This window comes from Haliaeetus leucocephalus, unplaced genomic scaffold (assembly GCF_000737465.1).
Source record: "Haliaeetus leucocephalus isolate CR32 unplaced genomic scaffold, Haliaeetus_leucocephalus-4.0 Scaffold339, whole genome shotgun sequence".
Taxonomy (NCBI): Eukaryota; Metazoa; Chordata; class Aves; order Accipitriformes; family Accipitridae; genus Haliaeetus; species Haliaeetus leucocephalus.
Window position 1 is genome coordinate 11,798,008 of NW_010972775.1, and position 23,513 is coordinate 11,821,520.

The window sequence follows — 23,513 nt, forward strand, 5'->3', positions numbered from 1 at the left end:
TCCCCCTTTCCCCATAGCCAAACTGGCAGTCAGACAAAGGCTTCTTCTGAATCCTTGTTCATTGTGTGAAGCACAACTCAGTCTGCCACAAAATGGTACTAATCATGGCCTTCCATAGCTCTACAACTAATATTTTTAAAGTTATCCTGCATGCTAAATATAACTTTCAGTAGCTGAGAACTGTGAAAACAATACAGCCCTCATCAGAATGCTAAGGGTACTGGCATTGCTTTAAAACTACCTCCATAGTCAACTTCAATAGTTTCTATGCACATAGATCTTCAGCAAAAGTCAAAGGATCGCATGCTTTAATAGCTGTGGAAGTATTTTATTCTCTCTGAAAAAAGTAATTGGATTCATGTTTGTTAATGCCCAATACCCAAGGTCAAAAAGCACGTTCATATATTTGGCCAGAAACATTTCCTTGCAAGAGATCAAGATGTCAGAAAGTTATGATTGATCAACAGTAGGTGCCCAAGGGATTTGAATGAAAACATTTGGAAGTCTTAAATCAATAGCTGTCAAGAGTCCTCTATCTATAAATGCAGTTGGTTTTAGTAAACATCTGTTGAGTGTTTTTAATTCACCTAAAGAAAATATATTGGAATTAATTTTTCTGGGACATCAGATCATTAATTGCCAAAGAACTTTGGCACAATTACAAGGAGCGAGAGTCAGACAGAACACTTCAAACACTAGTTAGGGCAAATTCTGAATGTTTGCCGAGTGAAATGCAACTGTTCAGGGTTTGTGCACTACTTACTACTGAAAGATGACAAAATCTGCCTAAGGAATAATTACTGAAAGAGAGAGCTGTGAGGTGGGACACACTGTTAGCCTCGTATGATCTGTATACAAGAAGCAATAGAATTACATCTGAGATACAGTATAGTCGTAAGACTCAGGGTCCTTCTCTCAGAGTTCCTTTTCTCCATCAAAATGAAACTTAGAATGCTTCTGTTATTTTACAGACCCAAAGTTATTCCTAAGGGCAAGAACTAGTCGGCTATGTCATTGTCTCCCCAGGGAAGCTGTGGAAACCCCTTTGGCTTGATGCAGACAAAGAAGGGAAAAAGCACACCACAGAGAACAATCCTGCATTGGCTGATGGGATGAGTAGATGACCTAACGGGTCTTTTCCATCTATAATTTTATTCTGTGGCTTTGATGCTGAAGGCCCTGTTGACATCCACAGTGCTGTTGCTTTCCTGGAAGCTTTAATAAAGATCTGGTTTGGAACTGAGAGTAACTAACACCACTGAGCAAATAACTCTTGTATGGGGTGACAGGCAACAAGAATGCCAGTGGGAACATGCCCCATCATGCTAGTTGTGTTTATTCCGGCCCTTAACATCAAGATTCCCCGAAATACTTGTATCAGTATATAGTAACTGCAATGGATGTCCTGTGCTTCTTACTTCAATACAGAAGAAATACAGTGCATAACCACTTACTGTACTGTTTACCCAAGATATTGCTTGGATATATAAGGTCCCATGTCTGGCCTGGCCTGAAGACTTTAATTCATGAGGAGATGCAGGAATTCATCTAAAAATCCTCGGTCAGCAACAAACACGCCAGTATTTCTTCTCTATTCTTCACCTAGTCTGTTACTATCAGAAGCCTACTTCCTCTTCACTACAGCACATCCTTATGTTAAGATTGGTACAAGCTCACAAGAGCCACTTTGTCACATTTATTCTTCAGTCGGAAGACCAGACTTTCTATTTAACCTTGTTGCCACTGGAGTCACTTCTGGGGCAAACACAATTACAGTTATACCTCAAAGTAGAGCAGGAAGATTCATAATCTCTCTTGTCACCCAAAACTTGGGCTTGATTCTCCATGTGAGATACACCACTAACCCCTAGGGCAGAACCAGTTTGTGAACAGTTTCTGTTGGTCCATAGAGCAGAGCTCCTCAGCTAGCAGTCAGGTTTCCAACAGTTTGCAAAGTCTGAAGATATTTTGCCAATACAGTAACTGAATGAAACATGGTAGAATGTAGCCTATGGCAATGCAGATCTGAATCTAGAAATCTAGCCTGCGGAGGCATGGTGGTACCAGAGGAATATTCTGGCTCAGCTGGAGCAACTTCTCAGATCTGAAAGAAACTTTGCCCAATGGGAACTCACAGCAGGTCACAGCTCTGTTTCTCATGACGTTGGCTACATCTGTTCCCTTTTATGCAAGAGAAACACTTCATTAGGGCCCTACGTAACTTTCTGTTGGGCAATACTGGGCATTCCTGGTTTCATCAAATGATGAGTCAGTGGGTCCCATTATTGCTTCATACCTCATACAGTAAAGTTATGGGTGGGTTCTTGGACAAGAATCTTGGCTCTGAAAGACGTGTTTGATATGGACACAGCCATACAATAATTCAAACACTTCTTACAAAGTGTATGTGTTTACTTACATCAATAAGCATAAAATTAAAGCCATCTCTTTTGCTATTGTATAAAATAAAAAAATGCAACTCCATTATATCTCTTGGAATTCAGGGGGACCCCCATACACAAACGTACCCCGCTATGTGGCTTAGGAAGGTATCTTAGATTCCAGAGCTTTCCTTCTACTGCAGAGTGGCCCTGTGGAGAAACGGGCTCTGGAGTTGAAAGCTGACTGTAAGGGGTCCACACAGGCCAGCATCCCTGATACTCAGTGAACCAAACTGCACAGGTAGGTGAGGCAGAGCAGAACCTGGCACTTAGTAACAAGTAAGTTGCTATTTTTAAACGCCACGTTGGTATCTTTTTGAATGTTTCTTATGACTTCAGCAGATTATTACATGGCTCTGTTACAATCCAGTTTTCTCTCTAATTTCCAGAGTAAATGTGAAGTCTGACTGCATCATAAAGCAATGAAGAAGCACTGGGCTGTTATGTAAGGATTGAAGGTAGCTGCGATTTTCAAAAATACAGTGGGAGACTGACTGCTGCAATCAGTGGCATTCAGACTGGAATTTAACAGCAAAACTCTTTTAACAGTGAATGGAGAGAAATATTTTGAGTCTTAGGCCCTCAGATGTCATCCCTCTCCTTCCTTCAGTCTGGACTGATGCAGGGATGTTGGGCTAAGATTCTGGTAGCTACCCTTAATCCAGTTGTAGACTAAATCCAGCGCAAGTATAAGTGGACACCAGGACTAAGACTTGCTTCTGCCACAAGTCAGGATTAGTTTCTTTCACTCATTATCCCACAACAATGAAATAATCTTTTCCAGTGACCTATACCAGGTCCTGTAAAACTTTTAAGCATGGAGTTGAAGGTACAGACAGGACATTTGATCAGTACAAATCCACGCTCAGACTTAACATGTCTAAACCTAAAATTGTCATTAGTAAAACAGGTAATTGAACATAGTGTCAACTGAAAGCCTGTTTAACAAATCAGTCTCTCACTACAGAGACAAGTTCTTGGTGGAGAAATAGTTCTGTTTGTTCCCATTCTTACCTTAATGTAATATTACTGCTATATTTTGTCCTCCAGAAAGCACTAGAGCCTGTGGCATTGCAGCTTTTTCTTTCTGCTAACTGCCTCACACAGATGACACACCCTAACAGTGCTGGGCCTGAGCTTGGGAACATCAGCCTGTTCCAAAAACCAGTTCCCACATAACTACATAATTTGCTGCTATCGAGTTACTGGGCTAGCCACAAATTGACTAATGTAATACTCACTGAGGATCAGGAGGTTGTAACATGAGTGTTTAATTTCCAGGGGAGGGTGATTTGTCCTTTAGTATCACAAACACTTTAATTATCAACACAGAAATAAGTACTAAATCCCCATCTGGCAGCCATGCACAGTACAAAAAGAAAAGGGAATCTGCAACCTTTAACTTGCAGCGATGTACCTAGACATTAGGGCTCTGAAATCTGTCAGTGAAGCTCATACCACTGGTGCTTCCCTATCTGTGGGGAACAGGCCAAGGACAGGAGAGTAGCTGGGACTCAGCACTGCAGAACATTGCTTGCCTTAGCGTGACTGAGGAATATCATTCTCAGGTTGGATATCGCGCTCTCTCACTTGGTGCCTTCAGCCCATAAACCAAACAGCAGCAGTCATCAAGAGCAATTCCTTTGCCCCCACATGCCTCACTGATAAAATGAAGCTTTTCCCTAGAAGTAATTTCAGTCTTAGAAAATCAAATTAGTCTTTTTCTAAGCTATAAGGGTCTTTTGAATTGCTCCTTGAACTTAGGCTTCACATCACTCACTGCTTATTTCGCATAGTCTATGAACCAAACTGGTTCATAACCTGCAAAGAAAGACACTGCTCCAGCTATAACAACAGCTTAGACTAGAAGAAAACATGACCTACTTACATCTTCTTCAGTAGCTCAAAATCCTGAATGCACTGATCATGTTTTCTTTACCAGACCAGCTCAACAATACTACAAATCCTCAGAAAGCAGGGGAATGAGAACAGGCTGTAATTATTGGCTGTTTACACCAGCCAGTCTCCTGCTAACTACCTTTAATTGCCAGTGTCCTCCAGCACAGGAGAGCCACATAAACATTTGCAGCTGTCAACAGTCATTTCTTGCTTATGCAATTTCCCAAGGTTATATGAAGATTTTTTTGTACCGGGCAGGAAAGATTTGCACTGAAAAATGTTACAACCAACCTTAGGTATCACACTGAATATACCAGACAAATGACTGCAAAATAAAGGTAGTCTGAATTCACTGATTGGAAGCTTGCAGGGAGAGTTCATTGAAAGTCTGTTCACCCTCTGCTAGGGCTGCTAATCCTCTCTGTAACAATCTGCTTTCTGAAAAAGATTTCTAAATGTCGAACCATAAAATCTAAGCTAGGAAGTTATTTTACAGTAGATCATCCTTCTCTGGATATTGCAATACCAGCAATCTTTCTTAGCATTTAATTTGCATAGTAATCAGTGAAGAATTTAGTCCTAGCACTGTTATATCTCCAGCTAGCTGTTGTATTCACTACATTATTTTATCTTATTAATCTGAAAATGGTTATCGTACTTCCATTTAGAATGACTTTATTTGGTCTACAACTACAATTTGTCTTAGTGGCATCGGTAAAAATATGAATTAATTTTGGAAGCGGTAATTTTTTAACACCACTGGACTGCCACTCTGTGGGACAAAGAGATTTTTATTGCTGGAGATGAGCAAATAAACACATTCAGTGTCCCAAATCATGCAGAGATGATAGGACCAAATGGTTTGCATGTACTTACTATGGACTTCATAGAATATGTTTCTTCCTGTTTAACCCCTCACTCTCTCTCACTTTGCAATTACCTCTAGACTTCAGAGCTACCAGCAAGATCTATTTCATACAGCCGCTCAAAATAAACCATTTAGTTATTTGAGCTCCTCAAGCTCCAAGTGTCATAAGCACAGCTCACCCTTTCCCACCCATGTACATGGCATCCATAGATGTTAACTGTTTTCTGTCTTAACATCCTGAAGATCAGATGAGACTAAAAAGTCAATCTGAGCAGATTGGAGACACAGGGTCTCTTCCTGCCAGCTCTGCAAAGGGGAAGCAGCAAGCGCCTTTTGTTTGGTGCTTATGCTAGACCATGCAGTACTGAGAGTTAATAGATCAGTTTATATTTCTATCCTTCCTGAAAAGAAATTTGGCTTTACGCCACCTGCTTCTTCAGACCTGAAGCGACCAGGTACTATGGAAAAGGATGAAGGAGTTCATGTGCTAGGCTAGGCGGCATGCTTTTGGGCACCATTTCATTCCCTAGAGCATCAATTCTGATGCCATGTAATTTCAGGAGGCAATCTGTGAAATGACTGTAAAAAGCAGAAAGAAACTGTGCATTCAAAGGAGCAAAAGGGGAAATAAAAATAATGGATTGATTTTCAGAGTCCAACCTGATATCTATTTGGCTCTAAGTAAAAAACTCTGTGGTATCACAGCACAAGGCGGTCAAAGGATTCTTTTTTTTTTTTCTTTTTAAAGAGACATTTATGGCACTTTAGGTTAAAAAAAGAAAGTGAGAAACACTTTCCTAATTAGCCTCTATAATGAGAGGGAGGAGTGGAAAGGAACCCCTCATACAGCATTGATTGAAATCGTGTCAAGTGCTGTACAGCTGAACTTTTTCACGGTGACTGTAAACCATGAGCTAATTTTAATACTCACTGTTGCTTCCTCTGTATTTGTGCCTAAACGTCTCCTAGTAAAAGTGCAAAGCCACTGGTCAGCTTCAGCCAACCTGAACCAAGCGGTAGGTAAATGTCTAACAGCTGCTGAGCACACGTACGCCTTTCAGGAAAGCAGCAGTGAAGGATAGGCTGGATTAGTTGCCACCCAAATGAAAGGATGCAGCATGAGCTTCACCCATATTAGACTGCAGCAAATGGGAAGGATGCTCTGTCTGTGTGGGGACTAAACCTCACTGAACCTTGGGTCTTCCTAGACATCAAAAAAATCCCCATACAGGCCATGCCTGTAGGGTGCCAGACTGCTCTTACTTCAGATTTGAACTCCCACCCTAATATCAGTGTTGAAAGAGCTCCATATAGCAGAAATCCCATAGTGGAGTTGAGAAATGAGCTCACCTGTGATCAGTGGAAGGGTGACTTTAAAATAGCTGTCAAAGAAAAAAAGTTGCTTAAATCCAAAAATGGAGAAAACCTTTTGGTCAGCTTAGCAAATGGGAAGGTATGGGAGAGTTGGCAAAACAAGAGGAAACCAGTGAAATAGCTGTTAAATAACAGCAATTAACTTCCTTAGCTTTGTTTTCTGGAATAAGATGCTGATCATTTACTCAGATAGATGGGAAAATATTGTCACCAGGGGTCGTATGTGCTGGGGTGATGGGAAAGTGTGTGAGCAGGAAGCAATTAAATGGTTGTAAAAGAGTTGGACAGAATATGACGTAGCACGCCAGGTCCAGCTAATGAACCTGCCTGAATTTATAGGTGGATAAAACATGTTAAGTTATGGGTCATTTGAGTTCTCAAGTGACAGGTCAGATCTGTGGAGTGGCAAGCATAGCAGCATTACTGAAATAAGCATCAGCAAGTATTATGGGTCTGCCCTTATGTTTAATAACATTTAATTTTATAAGCAGTTCTGGATGATATCAAGTAGCTGTTCAGTCAATTAAATGCACACAGAGAAGTGACTGTGGATGCTGGATTACTGGCACAGGGTCAAGGCACTCCTGGGCGGGTGGGACATCTCTCCATCCATAGAAATTTTTACTTGTTTGTTACTTATGCTCTGGCCCTCTGAGAGCTCAGGGCAAAACTCCACTGACCTATAAAGTTCTGCTTCTGTGCCAAAGTGTCTCCATCAGCCACTTCAGCTGCTTGACACCTATCATCTCACACCCAGGCCTGTTGGTATTACCAAAGTGCTATTGTCAACACATCTGTCCGAGCAGGACCCAGGCTCAGCTGAGGGAGCACCGGGGCCCTTCTCTGCTCTCTGCTTTCCTTTCCCCTGCTGGAGCTGTGGATGGCTGCGCTGAGCATGGGTGAGATCCCAGGGGCACTTCAAGGATTCAGGGTAAAAAAATCTTGTTTCAGTAAAATCAGTGGGAGTTTTGCCATTGACTTTGGTGGGGCCGGACTTCATTCATAAAGCGTTGACTGTTATAATAGATTTACCAGCCCCGCAGGCAGCCCATGCAGCAGTGTAATAGATCTAGCACTCTTGCTTCTAGAAATGAATCCCCTGGCTCAGGCCAAGGTCTGCAGAGAGCAGCTTCCTTGGGCCAAGCCCTTTATCCGGGAAACCTACCACCCAGTACTCCACTGTAAGCCCGGGGCTGAGTGGGGCTGCCTCGTGCCTCCGCCACAGGAGGATAGGCATGCACATCGTCCAGCTCTGGGAAAATCCAAAAGCCTATGGAGGTGTGGCCCGGGTGGTTCTGCATTGCAGCGAGCTGGTCCCTCGAGCAATAGCAGCAAGGGTGGGCTTTCCCGGCTTGCACCGTGGCCAAGCTGGTCCTCGGCAGCCTCGGCACAAGCCACCGTCTGAGCCAGCATCTGTGCGAGCAATGGGGTGAAGTCTGGCCCGTCCATTACAAGGCAGGGAAACTGCTGCGGTGGCCAGCGCTGACCCTGTGCTACAGCTGCAGAGAGGGCTACGGTCTGAGTGCCGCCTGCCATGCGTACTGCCCTGGTGGGACGTTCACTTTATTTAAGAAGAAAAAAAGGAGGGGAGAGAGGGAATCCTGCTCCATTGTCCTACTGCAAGTGGAAAAGGGCTGAACTAATTCAAACCAAGCTCAGAACAGAAACTCCTCCAGGCAGAGACATTTTTCTATCAACTTTCAGCCCTGGGAGAATTTTTACAGCTGAGAAATAAACTCTTGAAACAGAGGTTAAGGGCCTCACTAGCTCCAGGCTTCTAATACAAGCAGCAGCACAGAGCAACGGGCATTCTTTAATCTGTAGGAATCTGTCAGGCTGACGGGAAGCCGGAGGTACTGGGGGAATGAGAGGGTTAATCACCACAGTTGCCCAACAAACATTTCCTAATATTGTCACTTTTTACCCACAAGTTACCATTTCTCTGTTACTATAGAGGCAAGATGTTGATACTGGATTCATTTTCTGTGTTTTATTCCTTTTTGTCATTTTTCCCATGAACTAATAAGCCACAGTGGATTTGAAAGTATGAGCAAATGTGGACACTATACAAAGCACACTTATGTTCTATTGACATTTTCTTCCCACCCTAATAATTTAGAGCTGTTAACATAAAAAAAAAATTAAGATGATCATACTTCCCATCACTTTCATTTCCCAAGTTTATGAAGGAAGAATCATGAGTAATTTCCCATAGTTATTGTTTGCAGCATAACACATGGTCTCAATTACTGGGATAAGAAACAGAGAGAGGGTATTGGTGAGGATAAATGATTTATCTGTGCATTTCATTCAAAATTCATTTTCCATGCTATAGTTTATATTACTCTGATCAACCATCATCTTTCTTGTTTCACTTTATACACACAATCCAACTATTCTGAGCAGGACCCTGGGTCACGAGAGCTCAGTTTGCTGACATATTTTTGGAGCATTGAAGCATATGCAGAGTGACCCTCTACCAAACCTACTTGCTGCTCAAGGTATCTACCCAAGAAGGGCAGATCTGGACAAATCTAGGCCAACAGGACACAAAATAACTGTTGGCTTTCACTTTTGTTTTCATTTCCAAGGAAAGAAAAAGGGGCAACAACTAGTATCAGGATCCACACCCCCATAGAACATAATTCTGTGTATTAATATGCATTTTCTTTCTGGCAGGTGGAGGTATTTCACTTGCCTTTACACTACTGTTGCCTTGAAAATGCCATTTCTGCATTAATGTAATGACTGGCTGCAGGCCTGTAGCTGATCTGTCTGCACGTAAGCTCTGTCTCTGGACCAGATGTACGGAATCATCGTGGTACATTGCTTCTTCTGCACAAGTAGCAGACCAGTATCATCAACACATGACTGTGCTGAACCAGCAGGTACTATAAAGCAGCAACTTTAGCATGGATCGCAGCAGTTTGGATGTGGCAGAATAACTAGGTATTATTGCAGGACTTTGTTGTTGCAGTAGATTTGAAGAGCGTGCTACTGCCTGGCTGGGATGGGCTGGTGGCACTGCTGAGACTCACACAAATGGAGTTTGGTTACTTGCAGGTTTCGTGGGGATGGGGGTTCAGCTGACATCAAAGCCAGTGTTTAATTCTCTTTTGCATCTGGTGCTTAAAGCACAATGTTCTGCTGCTTCTCTCATAGGACTGCTCCTGGTTGAGATGATGCAGGACATGAAGTATTTCATGCTCAGAAGGCTGGTGGAGAGGTCCCTCTGTGTAAATCCTTTACCAGTTGTCTATTTTTTTAAATGAATTCCTCGCTGGTCTGTGGGGAACTCAAGACTGTGCTGTTTGTTAGCACAAATGAGCCCAACACAAATAACTGTTTTTTTCACCAGAGGGTTGTGCAACTCCTGCCATACTTGGCCTTCAACCTGGGCCTGGTGGTCACGTTGGGACCCACAATTTCCTCCCATGGTTTTGTCTGTGCTGTCACTGTGGAGCAGAAAACACTTTTGTTCCCAGCATATTTGGGGATATAGGAGTGCATAGTAGGCATATGTGTGGGTAACAACATGATCTTTAATAAAAATCAGTCTCCTAAATGACATAAATTAAGTGTAAATGCATAATGGGAAAGTCCACACGGAGCTGGCTTAGTTGAAGAGTGAACTTTTGAAATACAGTTCTTTTTTCCTGGTATGTGGCATCTTGTCTTTGCTCCGAGAACACGTGTAGCAGAAATTTTTCAGCCTTTTTTTCTCCCTTTCATTGCTGGGTGCTGCTTTCAGTCTTAATCCATGCAACACAGACATCAAACATGATTTTCAAATAAAGACCAGGTCTCCTCAGGACCTCCGCCCATCCCTCACTCAAGCTTTGCTGTGCCATACAGCAGCTCTCGCAGCCCATCGCCACTTGGGATTCTTCAGCTCTGGCCTCATGGTGTATCATGCCACAGTTGTACCCCAAGAGTAGAAACTGTTGCTGGTCTAACACGTGGCAGCATCTTGCCTCTGTGGTGCTTTGAGCTTAAGAGCTCTACTAACAGAGGGAGGATCTCGGAGCTTTATGTCCTTTGTCGTGGCTACTTCTCCCCAGTGCTACGAGGATGTTGGGATCTTGAAAAAGTACTGGGACATCTTTTACAGGAGCAGACTTGAAAATTGGAGGCAAAAACCCGATAGTGAAAAGCTTTCAGTGAAGGGGATTTATGCCTTTGGCAAGTACAATTTAAACATGTGGAATGGGAAGTCTTAAATTCTTTCTTGGTCAGTTACCTTTTTTTTTAATTCAGTAAATGAGGAATTGTCTTTAAGGGCTTATTAATCTACACTCAGTACTTGCTTAGGTCTCATAACGATCTGGTCCCGACAGACCTTGGGGTTTTTTCTGTTTGGTTTATTTGGTAACTTCTTACCAGCCAAAGTCCTGTGGGACAGCATTACAGTCCTTCTTAAGGGGCCGGTTGGCTCAGGAGCGTCAGCTGATGGGAAAGGCTTTGCAGTGAGGCTGGTGGCATCGTGGAGCTGGCTACTGTGAGGGCAGATGGCTGTCGATTCACGTCAAATAGTGGTTTTGAGCAGCCGCCCTGTAGAGCCAGCACTGCCGAGTCGCTCATTCCCTTTCCCCTCTCTCCCAGTTTCCTGTTGTTTCAGCTTTGCGCTGATGTGAATACAGACTGACAGTGCGGTTCCCTTCATATTCCTTGCTGCTCTGCACTGGCACCTTCCTCCTCTCTTCCTGCCCATCCCTCCTATCATGTGTTTCTCAAAGCAGCAGCAACTTGTGCTATCACCTTCTTCTCTGGACTCAGCACTTACATTCACAGTTCAGCTGTTCATATTTTGCCTGATAGTTGAAGCCAGCTCCTGCTCAAATATTTTCCATCTACAGTTTATGTTTGGCGCAAAAAGAATCTCATGATCGAGGGGTTTAATGATGATATATATTTTTTTATTTAAAGAGACAAGTTTATGTCTGGAGATCCCTTTAAAGTGCCTGAGTGAATCTAATGAAATCTGCATGAGAAGTGTTTTCAGCTCTTTTCCATCTTTAAGGTATCTGTGCCGTGGCAGAGCTGGCAGCACTGGCAAGCTGAGACCCATAACCCTGTTGGGCACCTCTAGGCTGGAGAACTGGCACCACGTCGCTCTGAATCTCAGCAGTTCAGGTAGAAAGTCCATTTCTCTGCTGTGTGGTTGGATGTGAGCCATGTTTAAATGCAATATGTGGATGAGGACCATAGACCTTGTTCCCCTGTGTAGATTCCTTAGCTGAATTTACCCCTCAAAATGCAAACACGCAGTACGATCTGGATCTTTCTCGCATAAGCCAAACCTAAAGTCAATGCGCTCCAGGCTTGGAAACTGCACATTCAACTTCAGATTAAGAGTTTGGGGAAGGCTTAATTATTTGGAGGTTTTGCTGGGGCAGCACAAGCCATGTCAGACTGCTGGCTGGACATGCATGGCTTCACCTGCAGTGGGGACACCCCCCCCAACTGCTGGTGCAGCGTCACAGCTGTGTGCTCAGTGCAGGGCTTTGGGCTCCTGCCCTGTGAACGAGTCTCTGCATGGTTTGTTCTTGGGACTCACCTCTTTGCTCTTGTTGTTTTGTTTTTACCGTCAAAATTCAAAATCAAAGTGAAACTCAGCCAAAGTGCCAAGATTTAGATTTCCTGGTTATAGGTTGAAACCAAGCAAAGAGTCCATGGTTTGTATGGTTTCAACCTAAAATCATAAATCATCTCTTATTCACCTAAAATTTATTCCAAATTTACTCAAAACTTGGCCCAGATTTGCCTGAAACTTGGCCCAGGGTTGCTTGAAACTGAGCCCAGCTTCAGAGAGAGGTTCATGAACCTCAACAAACCTGGCCTGAGCCTTGAGTTTGTAATGAAACCCAAAACCAGGGGAGTTTCACCTGGTTTGGGTTTGGTTATAGACATTTCTCACGGCTCTAGTATTTATTATAATTACAATAACAACATATTTAGACAGAGCTGTGAGCATACACACAACATTGCAAAGTGAAAAATTTCAGACAGCTTTCCTGCCTGTCCAAGCTTACTGGCTGAAGAATGTACTGCACTACAGCTACAGTCAAACACGGTCCCACACGGGCTGCTTAAAAAAAATAATTTCTTCTGGGTTGTCAGAGACACAAAAAAAAAAAAAATCACCCTGAAGCACCTCACATAGGAATGATAGGAATAAAGAATCCACCTCCAAAGAAAACTAAGTGGTAGCCCTGTTTTCCTGGCTGGTTCATCCAGCAGCCTCAGAGACGAGCCAGGGAAGCTGGCAGAGCCCAGGTCCCGCTCACCAACAGTGTCGCTTTTGATTATCTCCATGCAGCCTGCTGACCTGGATACTTACCCCCAATTTTTTTTTTTCCAGCAGAAAACTACTGGGTACTTTCCCCCTTTTTTTTTTTTTTTTAACTGGTGCTGCTGCATCTGCAGCGGCAGCATCCTGTGTGGAGTATCTATGGGGACAGCCACCGCAGGGGATGCGTGCTGGAGGATGGGGCCATGCCCCTGGCTTCTGAAGGGGGGCGGGGGGGGGCGGTGGGTGCCCCACCAGGCTCTGTCTGGGACATGTTTTAGTGCAGTGGGGCAGTTCCCACAGCTTTGTGCCCACTGGAGCTGTTACGGCTGATGAGCCCATGTGGTTCCTAGTCCTCCTCTCCAGGGACACCTCAGTACTTCGGGGTTGCCCCTGGCAGAACGGCCATTGCCTATGGGCTCTCTCAAACCAAAACATCTGGTTCTCAGTTCCTACCCTGTAAAACAAGGATGACAAACACATCCCAACCTCGCAAGGGTGTAGCGAGTCTCAATACGTGTGTCTGCGAGGCGCTCACATCCTACAGCCCTGGGAGCCATAGAGAAGCTCATAAACAAACAAACCTGCAGATGTGAGCGCCAAGCCGGGGCGAGGGCTGGGCCCATGCTGCTGCCATGTGTGAGGGAAGGGTCCAGCCCAAGAGAGGGAAGGAGAAGAAGTCCTTCCTGGATACTTAGCAAAGGTTAGCACAGCGTGACTTTAGCCTGGAAGCACCGAGATGTAGTCATCTGTCTAGACTCTTCACAAAATACACATACATTTCTACATACACCTATAAGCATGTGTCTAAGCAGGTTGAGGACTCGGCTGTATGCCAACAGGCAGCAATGGCATGTGCTGGACTGGCCAGCACCAGCACAGGGCTGCAGCCCAGCTTTCCCAGCACACTCCTGCTGGCCACGCAGCCCCGGCCTCCATGGCCGCTTCCTGCCATCGCTGCGCTGCACAGGCCCGTGTTCAAAATAGAAAGGAGAGCCTGAAATACAAAAACAAATGCTTTGGTGACCTCTCTGGCGTCAAGGTTCCTCACTGAACTCAATGGGAAGCTCATAACCGAGGAGTTGGCTTGGGTGTGATATTCCTCAAAAGCATTTGTTACGAGGGTGTGAAATATTTGGCAAGTTTTAAGGACAGCAGAAGCAGATCGTTGGAATTTGTCAGAGCTGAAGTCATCGGCATCTTCAAGGTTTTTGCTGCACAGGAAGAGGGTCTCTTCTTTGCGCAAACCAAAGCACGCAGCCCACTCCAGAGGGACCAGGCGTTGCCCTCAAAGTCTCTCTGGGGGTACCAAGGAGCTTGGCGAAGCACTGCTGAATGCGGCAGCACCACAGAACCCTGCCGCTGAACCACCTCCACCTTCCTGGCACCAGCAGTGCCTCTGCCTGCTCTGAAAGCAGCCATGGTGTGGGGCCAGTGCTGGCCACGGCAGCTCCTGCACGGGGACGGGTGAGTGACAACTCAGGAGGAGCGCAAGGCACTAGTGCTGGTGCAGGACCAGCATCTGCAAGTGAAGCGGAAGCCACATGCGTTGGGGCGTTTTGGGCCACTGAACGACTGCAGCGTGCTCCCCCCTCCCCTTTTCTTTCCCTCGTGCTACTACTGCAACCTCTGCAATTGTTTGCGTTTTCATTAGTGTAAATGATGGCATATTTTGCCCCAAATTACAGCTGTCTGCTTGCCCCGTCTTAAGTTTTCACAGCATCCAGAACCAGCGTGATCCTGCAGGTTAACATGACGCACTGCCGACGTGCAGTTTGCACATGGAGCCCCTCTGTGCAGAGGTGTAACCGCGGGAGCTCACACAGGGGCCGCACAGGTTTCTGCAGGCATCCAGCATGCTCAGGCCACAGGCAACAACTAGAAGCTCTGGGATTTTCTGAACACAAGTTTTAGCCGAGTGTTATTCTGCCAAGCTTGCGATAATATGAGGGCTTACCCTGGGCGAATACTCTGGTAGGACACTGCCAACCTGGATTTACTGCATTAACCTGCTGTACATCCTATCTTGGCCTTAGCTGCTGGCCACTCCTGCAAACATGAAGCCAACCAAAGCAGAAAAACTTGAAGACTTGCTCTGGGGAGAGGGTGAAGTAGGCAAGATCCTGAGCCCAGCTGTCCCAGCTTTGGGAAGCTGGTGCGTCCCATTAGCTCCTGTCCCACTGGCGCGGGGCAGCTGAGGGGCACTGAGAGGGGTACGCAGCTCCTGCAGCTCCGCAGGCAGCCCCGGCCTTCTCAGCTGCTGAACTCTGGCTTCCCCTCTGTAACTACAAATACAGGATTTTCTTGTCACAGCAGTGAAGTTGAAAGAAGAGCAGCTGTATCCTCCTCACCTGGCACCTACTTGGAAAGCAGCAGCACTGCAGCACCACGTAAGCTGTTAACCTTGCTCATTTTGACAGAAGCCACCAGATCCACAAGAGTATTGTGAGGCTTTAATGGTCTAAGTACGGCATCAGTTTAAAGGGGGATTCCTCCACAGCAAATGTCAATTTTTAAAAGCAGTAAGAAGGCTTTTGCAATGCCAGCGCCCCCACGCCCAGCTTGGCCTAGAGCAGGGGGTTTGATGCAGGCTGCCTTGTACCGCACTTACCTGCCGTGGTGCGGCCGGCAGAGACCGGCGGTGCCCAGACTGGGTCCCAGGGAGGCGCAGGCAGCTGTCAGGCAACAGCCATGCTGTCTTGCTCTCCAAACAGCTCAGGCCTGTTTGTGCTGAGAAGTCTTGACCAGATTAGCTCTTCCAAAGCACAAAGCTGAACTCGAATCATAGCGTAGAATATTTATCTTAAGAGAAAGCCTGAGCGTGACCCTTTGGGACCTGCCATAAGCAAGCAAACACTTCAGGTCCTTTGAAAGTCAGCTTAAAAGGGAGACTGTGGAAACAGTCGTTCTGCCAAAATACACGTCAGCTGTCAAGTTTACAAGATACTGTTACAACACACAACAAGAGAATGTTTTGGTATGTAGAGTAACAAGCCATCTTTGTTAGACTCTGTTAACCAAAAATTATATTTATTATCCATGCATGCATCTATGCCAAGTCATATGCACAATTGCAATGGAGGGAAGACACTGTTATTTCAAATAATTAAAGATTTCACTGTTTCCTTGAATTTGAAAAATACCCTGTAACTGCAAATGGATACACATTCAGAAATGCACATTCACACTCTACTTAGTCTGTCTACTGCTTAAGAGTCATTTTGGGATCCCACTGTCAAAGTGAACAGAGGAAATTATTTTAAATCACACTGTAGATTACAAACCACTTTTTAATTGCAGGTCTCACACAGTATTATTATGCAACCTTTGTGCTTCACTGAGACTCTAAGGAAACTGCAGAAATTCAGACTAATGTAAATAATTGTATACATACAGCAACTCAAACTGACAGGCAAAAATGACATACCATTTAAAGGGCACTGCTGCAAAGAGACAGATGAATCATTGCACAAGAAAATGGATTTTTATGTGCAGATCAGTACAGCAAGATTGGGCTTTCCATTTTTAAAACACTAAAAGAGATGCTGTCAAGATTTCTTGTTTCTGCAGCATAACAAAGGTGATTTGCAGAACTGTGCAGGCAACACTGGGGCTGCTGGAAAACAATCAAGGAACCTTTGGCGTGATAAGGTGTTATACAGCAGCTTAAATGCTAAACCAACTCTGCTGGACAGAGTCCTGACAGGTCTTTCTGAAATCATTCTTCTCAGTTCATCTCAGTGTTTAAGGGCTACAGAGAAAATACTCAAACCATGCACTTAACTATAAACCATACGATCTTGCACACACTGCCACTGGCACTAAAAATCGCTCCCAACCTGCTGAAATAAGAGTGCCATTTACAACTGTAAAGTTCTGATTATATTTCACCATAGTTACGCAACATGTGGAAAAAATACACTCTTCAACATTTTGGCACGCTAATAAATAAAATCCAGACATGGTCTATTAAAAATATCAAAGTAACCCAGTGCACATGCTCCTTTTTATATAGTTACATTTGTTATGCAGAAGAAATCAAAGAGAGCTGAAATCTAATTACAGAAAATAATACAATTTGGGGTGAATTATTACAGTACACTTCCCCTCCAAAGCTATTATAGCTCAATATATGTTCCCTCTATCAATTACAGTGCTGTCCAATCAGCAGTTTCAGCGACACCGCTTGCTTCATTTTTTCTTCCAGATGTCATAGCATCACACCTCAGTACTGTTCTGCTGCTGCTAAAAGATACACCATGGCACTTGTGTATACAAGAACACCCTCATCATCCAATAATTAACTTGGTATTAAAACCCAGCTACAACTTGTGATGGCTTTTGATATTGGATTAGCCCTGTGTTATCAGTCAGATTATTTGACAATAGCTGTTGAAGTGGGGGTAAAAGAATGGCATGTCTTAAGGCAGTTTTAGCAAACAAGACACTTCAATTAAATGTGTTTTCTGTATAATGATTTAACATTCACTTCTGCATGTTTTGGCTATTAAAGTTACTTATTGACAGGATTATTCAGGTCAAGTCATTGGAAATGTTCTAACTTGCTTTCTGGAGCCACACGATAATTTGATAGAGGTCCACTGCTCTTTAGATTTGTGAAGGTTTCTGTAATTCTTCCATTCTTCCTTTGCTTGAAGAATGAACAAATGGCAGCAGCACAGCTTCAAGGAGAAGTCACCTGTGCAGACAGACAGATACACAACCAACCCTACTGACAATGCCTGAAATGCAAGAATGCAGTTTATCACACTTTTAGCAAGAACACAAGGCCACAGAATAAACTAAAAAAAAAACTGTTTTATTGTGACATTTATGACATTGAACCCTTGTTGATATGAATGACTACGGGTACTCTTGACACGTTACATAATGTCATGGTGTAGGATGGCACTGATTGTCATCTGACTTTTGAGAATGTTTAATGGTCCCTACTGACCTCAGTGCATTTTGGCAAGTCACAGAAACTTTATCATCAGGTTTGTGTATACAGTTAACAAGTAGTTGGTCTTATAAGCACCATTACAAACCCTCACATTAAGGGTATTATTAATCTAGTTTACAAATGCTTCATTGATAAAAATAGCATGATTACAGTATACACACACTTAATTTACATGTAATGTATTATAGGCATAACTGAGATAAACTACTGAGCTAACTTTGGTTGATTGAAGTATTTAGACTGAATAATGGCAATTTTGGCTTCTAAGTTGTGTAAATATTACAGTGCATTTATAAATCTAGGTTGAAAATTTACTAGCACCAAATGGATATCATAAATGGCTGACCTAGTAAGTTGTAGTTGGAGAAGCGAAGTTTAAGAATTACAAAAATAGAGCTGTCCATCAGTTGAAAGCACAATTCTTGTACCTCTGCTGAAATGATGACGTGTCTCAGCATCAGTGGCCAACTTCCAATGATAAAAGTCCCAGTTTTCAAGATTCAACATATCAAGGTAGCTCAGCTACACTTAAAAGCCTGAGAAAGTGGTTGTTTTGAGCTAGGGTATTCATCCTGTACCTTGTTTATGTAATAATATAATAGTGCTCGTTCATACAAATGTACTCATGTAAGATTGTACCTATGATATGGAGAATCTGATTGGGAGGAATATTCAGTCCTACCTATCTATCTTTGGTTTAATTATTTGGTCTTTGGTTGGTGAATTAATGAAGCAATATCTGAATTTTCATTTTCAGGTTATCTCCCAGCTCACCACTGAGGTAGTCTTTGTCATGTTTCTCTTCAAGCTGGTTAAGTTCCTTCTTTTTATAGAGTGGAATACTACTGATTTGTAATGAATAGTTTCCAGGCACTGGCTTCTTCTTTGTGAAATGAAGGTAACTTATCCCGTCTTTCTTATTGATTCTAAAGAAACCGTCTTCATTTCCGGAGTCAATTAAATATCGGTTATGGTTTGTCAGTGTTGTGAGGGCAGGAAGCAGTTCCAGGATGCGATCCTTGTTACTGAGATCTGAGATGTTGATGGAGAAGACTGCTGCTTTCTCAATATCCCAGCTGGCGAGACTGATTGGCGGCTCCAGCTCTTGCTGATCCTGCACAAGAACAAACGATGTTAGTTGGCTCTGTCAGAGATCGTTTCACATGCACCTATGTGTATGTATTTCTTACCCAGCTCATTCATTATTAATTAAATAATTTTTAAAAGGAGGTTCTGTAATATCATCTGTCAAATCCACTCTTATGGGCCTAGGACTTGTCAGGATAAAGTACGGTCTTTGTCACTGTCCCTGCATGGGTAACGGGAGCCTGAGACACGCACTGAAAGTTTCTGCATGTGGGCCCCGCTGCCTGACAAACAAAGCCTCTCTGTGCTTGGAGTCCACGACCAGTCTGCTACAAAGAGAGCAGCAAAGACATACTCCTCCTCTCTGCTGGGGGAACCACAAGCTCACGGGAACAACAATGTGCAGAAGAAAGCAGGGTCTGTGGGGGAGGCACGTCATTCAGGTGGGAGTTTTCTGCTTTGCAAGATTTGCTTTGTTTAGGTGTGGAGCCAGGGTGGCCCGCGGGTGCAGCAGGGTGCTGGAAAAGCAGCGTCGCCCCGCACCTCCGAGTGATGGTAACTGGGCTCCCCCTGAGTCCCTTGTGCATGAGTCACCTGTAGTGGCAGCATGATAACATTTCAGACAGCACATCTGCTGTAACATTTTCAACTGGAAAGCAAGGGAAGCTCTACGTCACCTCTGAGACAAACCCAGCACTAATCACAGACAGTACTGAAACACACTGAAGAAACACAGTTTACAACCCCTCGCTGCCCAAAATCAAACGTCCACACTCTTCTGGGCAAAAGCACTCTCCTGCCTACCTGTATTAGCAGAGCGCCATGCACTGAGCACCTAACACAAATAGCTAACAGGCTCCCCAATCTATTTGTGTGGGGAAAAGCAAGCTCTTCGGCACATACATGTGAGCAGAGAGTACAGGTGATATTTAGCTCAGGGTAGCGATGGCAACATTTTGCAAGAGTGTTCAGTGTCTCTTGGTTATATTTAGAATGCAACACACACATGGGCACACCCAGACATGTACTCTCAGCTGAAGGACTAATATCTGCACAGTCTAGAGACCTGCTATGACCTGCTGCTTCTCTGGCCAGGTCAGGGCAGACCCCTTCACCTGTAACATCACTATCATCTTAGACCGGATGAAGAAGTGAGAAGTCAATGACTGTGGGCTTGGTGATACTTCTCCTACAAGCTGCTTACAGTTTGCGGAAGTCTGTACATAATTAATGTGAACAATAAGGTTTAAATCCGGTGACTAGTGCTGGATGTTGGATTGGATGACCAGACTGAGCAATTCCGACTTCATGTTACACAAAGTTGAAATAAGCCAACGTAGGACTCCCTGGGAAATGCAAGGAGTTTGAATTTTGTGCAAGAGGGACTATAGTAACATTACACATTAGATGATCATGCTTCTACCACGACTTCTGCACTCATACTGCGAGGTGTGGTGCTGGAAGCCCAGCTGAAGAACAAACAGAACTATAACCACCTCCATTCCATTGTGTCTTGCTGTTGCGATCAATTCAGAACAAACCCCAGCCGGGGGAGTTTGCTGAAAGATTTACTTTAATGCTTTTTTGAGAAATGTTTGCTAACACCCAAGGATGAGTGAAAAGGGATGCCTATCCTTTGCATAAAGACAAAACTTGTCACACAGCTGACTAGTTTTCATGTAAATGCTCAAACCGCTTATTAATATTTGCTTAATAAAAAAAAGCCAGTGACAACAGCTAAGAAGTGGAGTCTTGTGATCATCGCAGTAGATGATAAGCATTTTGCTGACACAGTTACCCCACTTGGAGGCAAATGGAAACCTGCCTCTGTCCCCAGCGACTTCCGAGCAATGACAAATGAAGCTCTGCCTCCTGTTCTGCTGCCTGGACCAGTTGTGAGCACTGTGCACAGCCTTGCCGGCAGCCTCGGCTCCAGGACGGCAACCTGGGTGACTGACTGCAAGGGTCTGGACAAGCCCCAGGAAGGGCTGCAGCTCTGGACTGCCTCCAGGTGAGCTGTTTGTGTCCAGAGCTCTGTGTTTGCTTTGGAGAGGGCTCCAGCCCCAGACACACAACACAGCGCTGCTTGGTAGGGCCCACATCCACCCTGACCAACATGTCCTGCCCTTCTGGCCACAAGGTCACACAAACATTTTATGTACCCGCTGCCCTCTGACATCAAGAGCTTGCTTTGCTGGCGAGTGGAGTGCTCTCCAAACAGCTGGATGGCCATTTATTTTAGTGTTTGATACGACGTAGATATTAGATATGCAGGGGCTTCAGAGAATGACATTTGCCTAATGACAGTGAACAACTTTAGAAAGCCGACAGACTACTTGACATCCAAAACCAGCTCTTTGGTCTACTTTGTTTGGGGTGTACATTTTTTCTGTGGGATTGTCTCTGGGCACACCTCCTTCTGAGACTGGCTTTCACAAGACAACCGCAAACCCCTTCCCCCCAAAACGGGTCAATTACCTCTGCTTCATTTGCAGTTTCATTAGTGCTTCTGCGCTTCCTTCCTCTCTTGGGATAGCCATTGATTTTACATTCATAACAGGCTTCTGGAGAGAGGGAGTTGTCATCTACTTCTCCACTGAGAGAAAGTTCTTGTCCTTGACCTTTGCCTAGCCCCACTCCAGAAACACAGTGTCTGAGGAAGGAAGAAATAAAAAATTAATTCCAGTGAGAGAGAGATCTTACCAAAAGCTGAATTTGGGGGACTGTGAATACAAAGAATAAAGCAATTATTTTGCACTCATTTCCTAGGAAAAATTTCTGCTGAAGTCAACAGGCAAAATTCTCACCGAATCACAATGCAGCTACCTCCGATTTCAAGAACCTGGCTCCATGAGGCTTTGCCTAAATTAGACCTGCCAATATTTAACAGTTTTAAAAACACAGACTTAAGCTCTGAGAAGTTGTTAGTAATTTCTGTTATCCAACCTGGAACACATTAAAAGAGATCAATTTTCAGAAACTGCTGAAAAATCTGAAAAGTGAGGTCTTTCATAATGTATCCCAAAGCTTTTAGTCACTTCTAAAATTTAAGCCACAATCTTTCTGATTTCCATTTGAGTTGCTTGGTCCTACACGATGCACAGCCCTAACACTGGGGCAAGTGAAAATAAGAGCACACAGAATTGTTATTTCAATAAGTGGGTGAAGCCACTTGTGTAATATCATTTGCCTTTGGAGCTGGTGGGGGATGTTATTATTAATTTTTTTTTAAAGGAGACAAGTGATACACTACAAATCATAGTGAGGGGTGTTAGCTCCCAAGTGGCAAGCTCAGAGAACTTGGCTAGCTGCTGGAGTGTGCAGCAGAGAGGTGAAAGCAGTAGCTTAACATCCTGGTTTCAGCTGGGATGGAGTTAACTATCTTCCTAGTAGCTGGTATAGTGCTATGGTTTTGAGTTGGGTATGAGAAGAATGTTGATAACAAACTGATGTTTTCAGTTGTTGCTAAGTAATGTTTAGACTAAAGTCAAGGATTTTTCAGTTTCTCATGCCCAGCCAGCAAGAAGGCTGGAGGGGTGCAAGAAGTTGGGAGGGGACACAGCCAGGACACCTGACCCAAACTGGCCAAAGGGATATTCCATACCATGTGATGTCATGTCTAGTATTATATAAACTGGGGGGAGCGTGGCTGGGGGGATCGCTGCTCAGGGACTAACTGGGCGCCGGTCCGTGGGTGGTGAGCAATTGCATTGTGCATCACTTGTATATATTCCAATCCTTTTACTATTATACTATTGTCGTTTCATTAGTGTTATCATTATTAGTTTCTTTTTTTTTCTGTTCTATTAAACTGTTCTTATCTCAACACACGAGTTTTACTTTTTTTCTGACTCTCTCCCCCATCCCACTGGGTGGGGAGGAAGTAAGTGAGCAGCTGTGAGGTGCTTAGTTGCTGGCTGGGGTTAAACCATGACACTTAAAAGAGATAATTGAACCTGGTAGCCCTGACCATATTTCATTAAGCATCAAATCCACATTGCTCCTGTCCCTTGATTACCTTTCCCCTCCCTCATCTCCAAAATCAGCAGGTGCATCCAAGTCTCGAGCACCTCCACAATCCTATCCCTCTTGCATTGGTGACAATCCTCCCGGTTCTGCTGCTCCACACTACAAAGAAAGGAGCGGATTATGTCCCCTTTATGTCTGTTAGTTTAAAATGAGAATCCCTTACCCTTGTCCTATTCTGAAGTAACCAGGTGGACATCCACAGACATAGCCACCTTCAGTATTTGAACAACCATAACTGCATGGGGCTTGTGCAGAACCGCATTCATTGATATCTTGGCAACCTCCACTAAACTGTTCATACTGAAATCCGGTAGGGCACATACATTTATAGCTTCCCAAAGTATTGTGGCAAGATGCTCCTCCACAAATGTGTGCACTGAGACATTCATTTTCATCTGGAAAAGAAGCAGAACATACCACATTAACTTTTATTCTCAGGTAACCTTCAGAAAGGTCGTGCTTGACTGTTGCTAAACATGCTGCCACATCAGACAGACAGAAACGCAGAACAGGGCTTGGCCTCACCCTTGGCTAGGGCAGCAGTCGCTAGGAGATGACTACAAC

At 44.1% G+C, this 23,513-nt stretch overlaps 1 protein-coding gene across 1 annotated transcript in view; it reads right to left on the bottom strand.

Moving 5' to 3' along the window:
* Window positions 1-17,339: 17,339 nt before the first annotated feature.
* Window positions 17,340-23,513, bottom strand: part of FBN1 (fibrillin 1) — a 144,005-nt gene continuing 137,831 nt past the window's right edge. The window contains exons 62-64 of the mRNA XM_010571868.1: window positions 23,113-23,344; window positions 21,399-21,573; window positions 17,340-18,948 (exon numbers count right to left, since the gene is read on the bottom strand). Of these exons, the coding sequence (XP_010570170.1) occupies window positions 18,559-18,948; window positions 21,399-21,573; window positions 23,113-23,344 (797 nt within the window). The 3' untranslated portion in view covers window positions 17,340-18,558. The remainder of the gene's footprint in view (window positions 18,949-21,398; window positions 21,574-23,112; window positions 23,345-23,513) is intronic.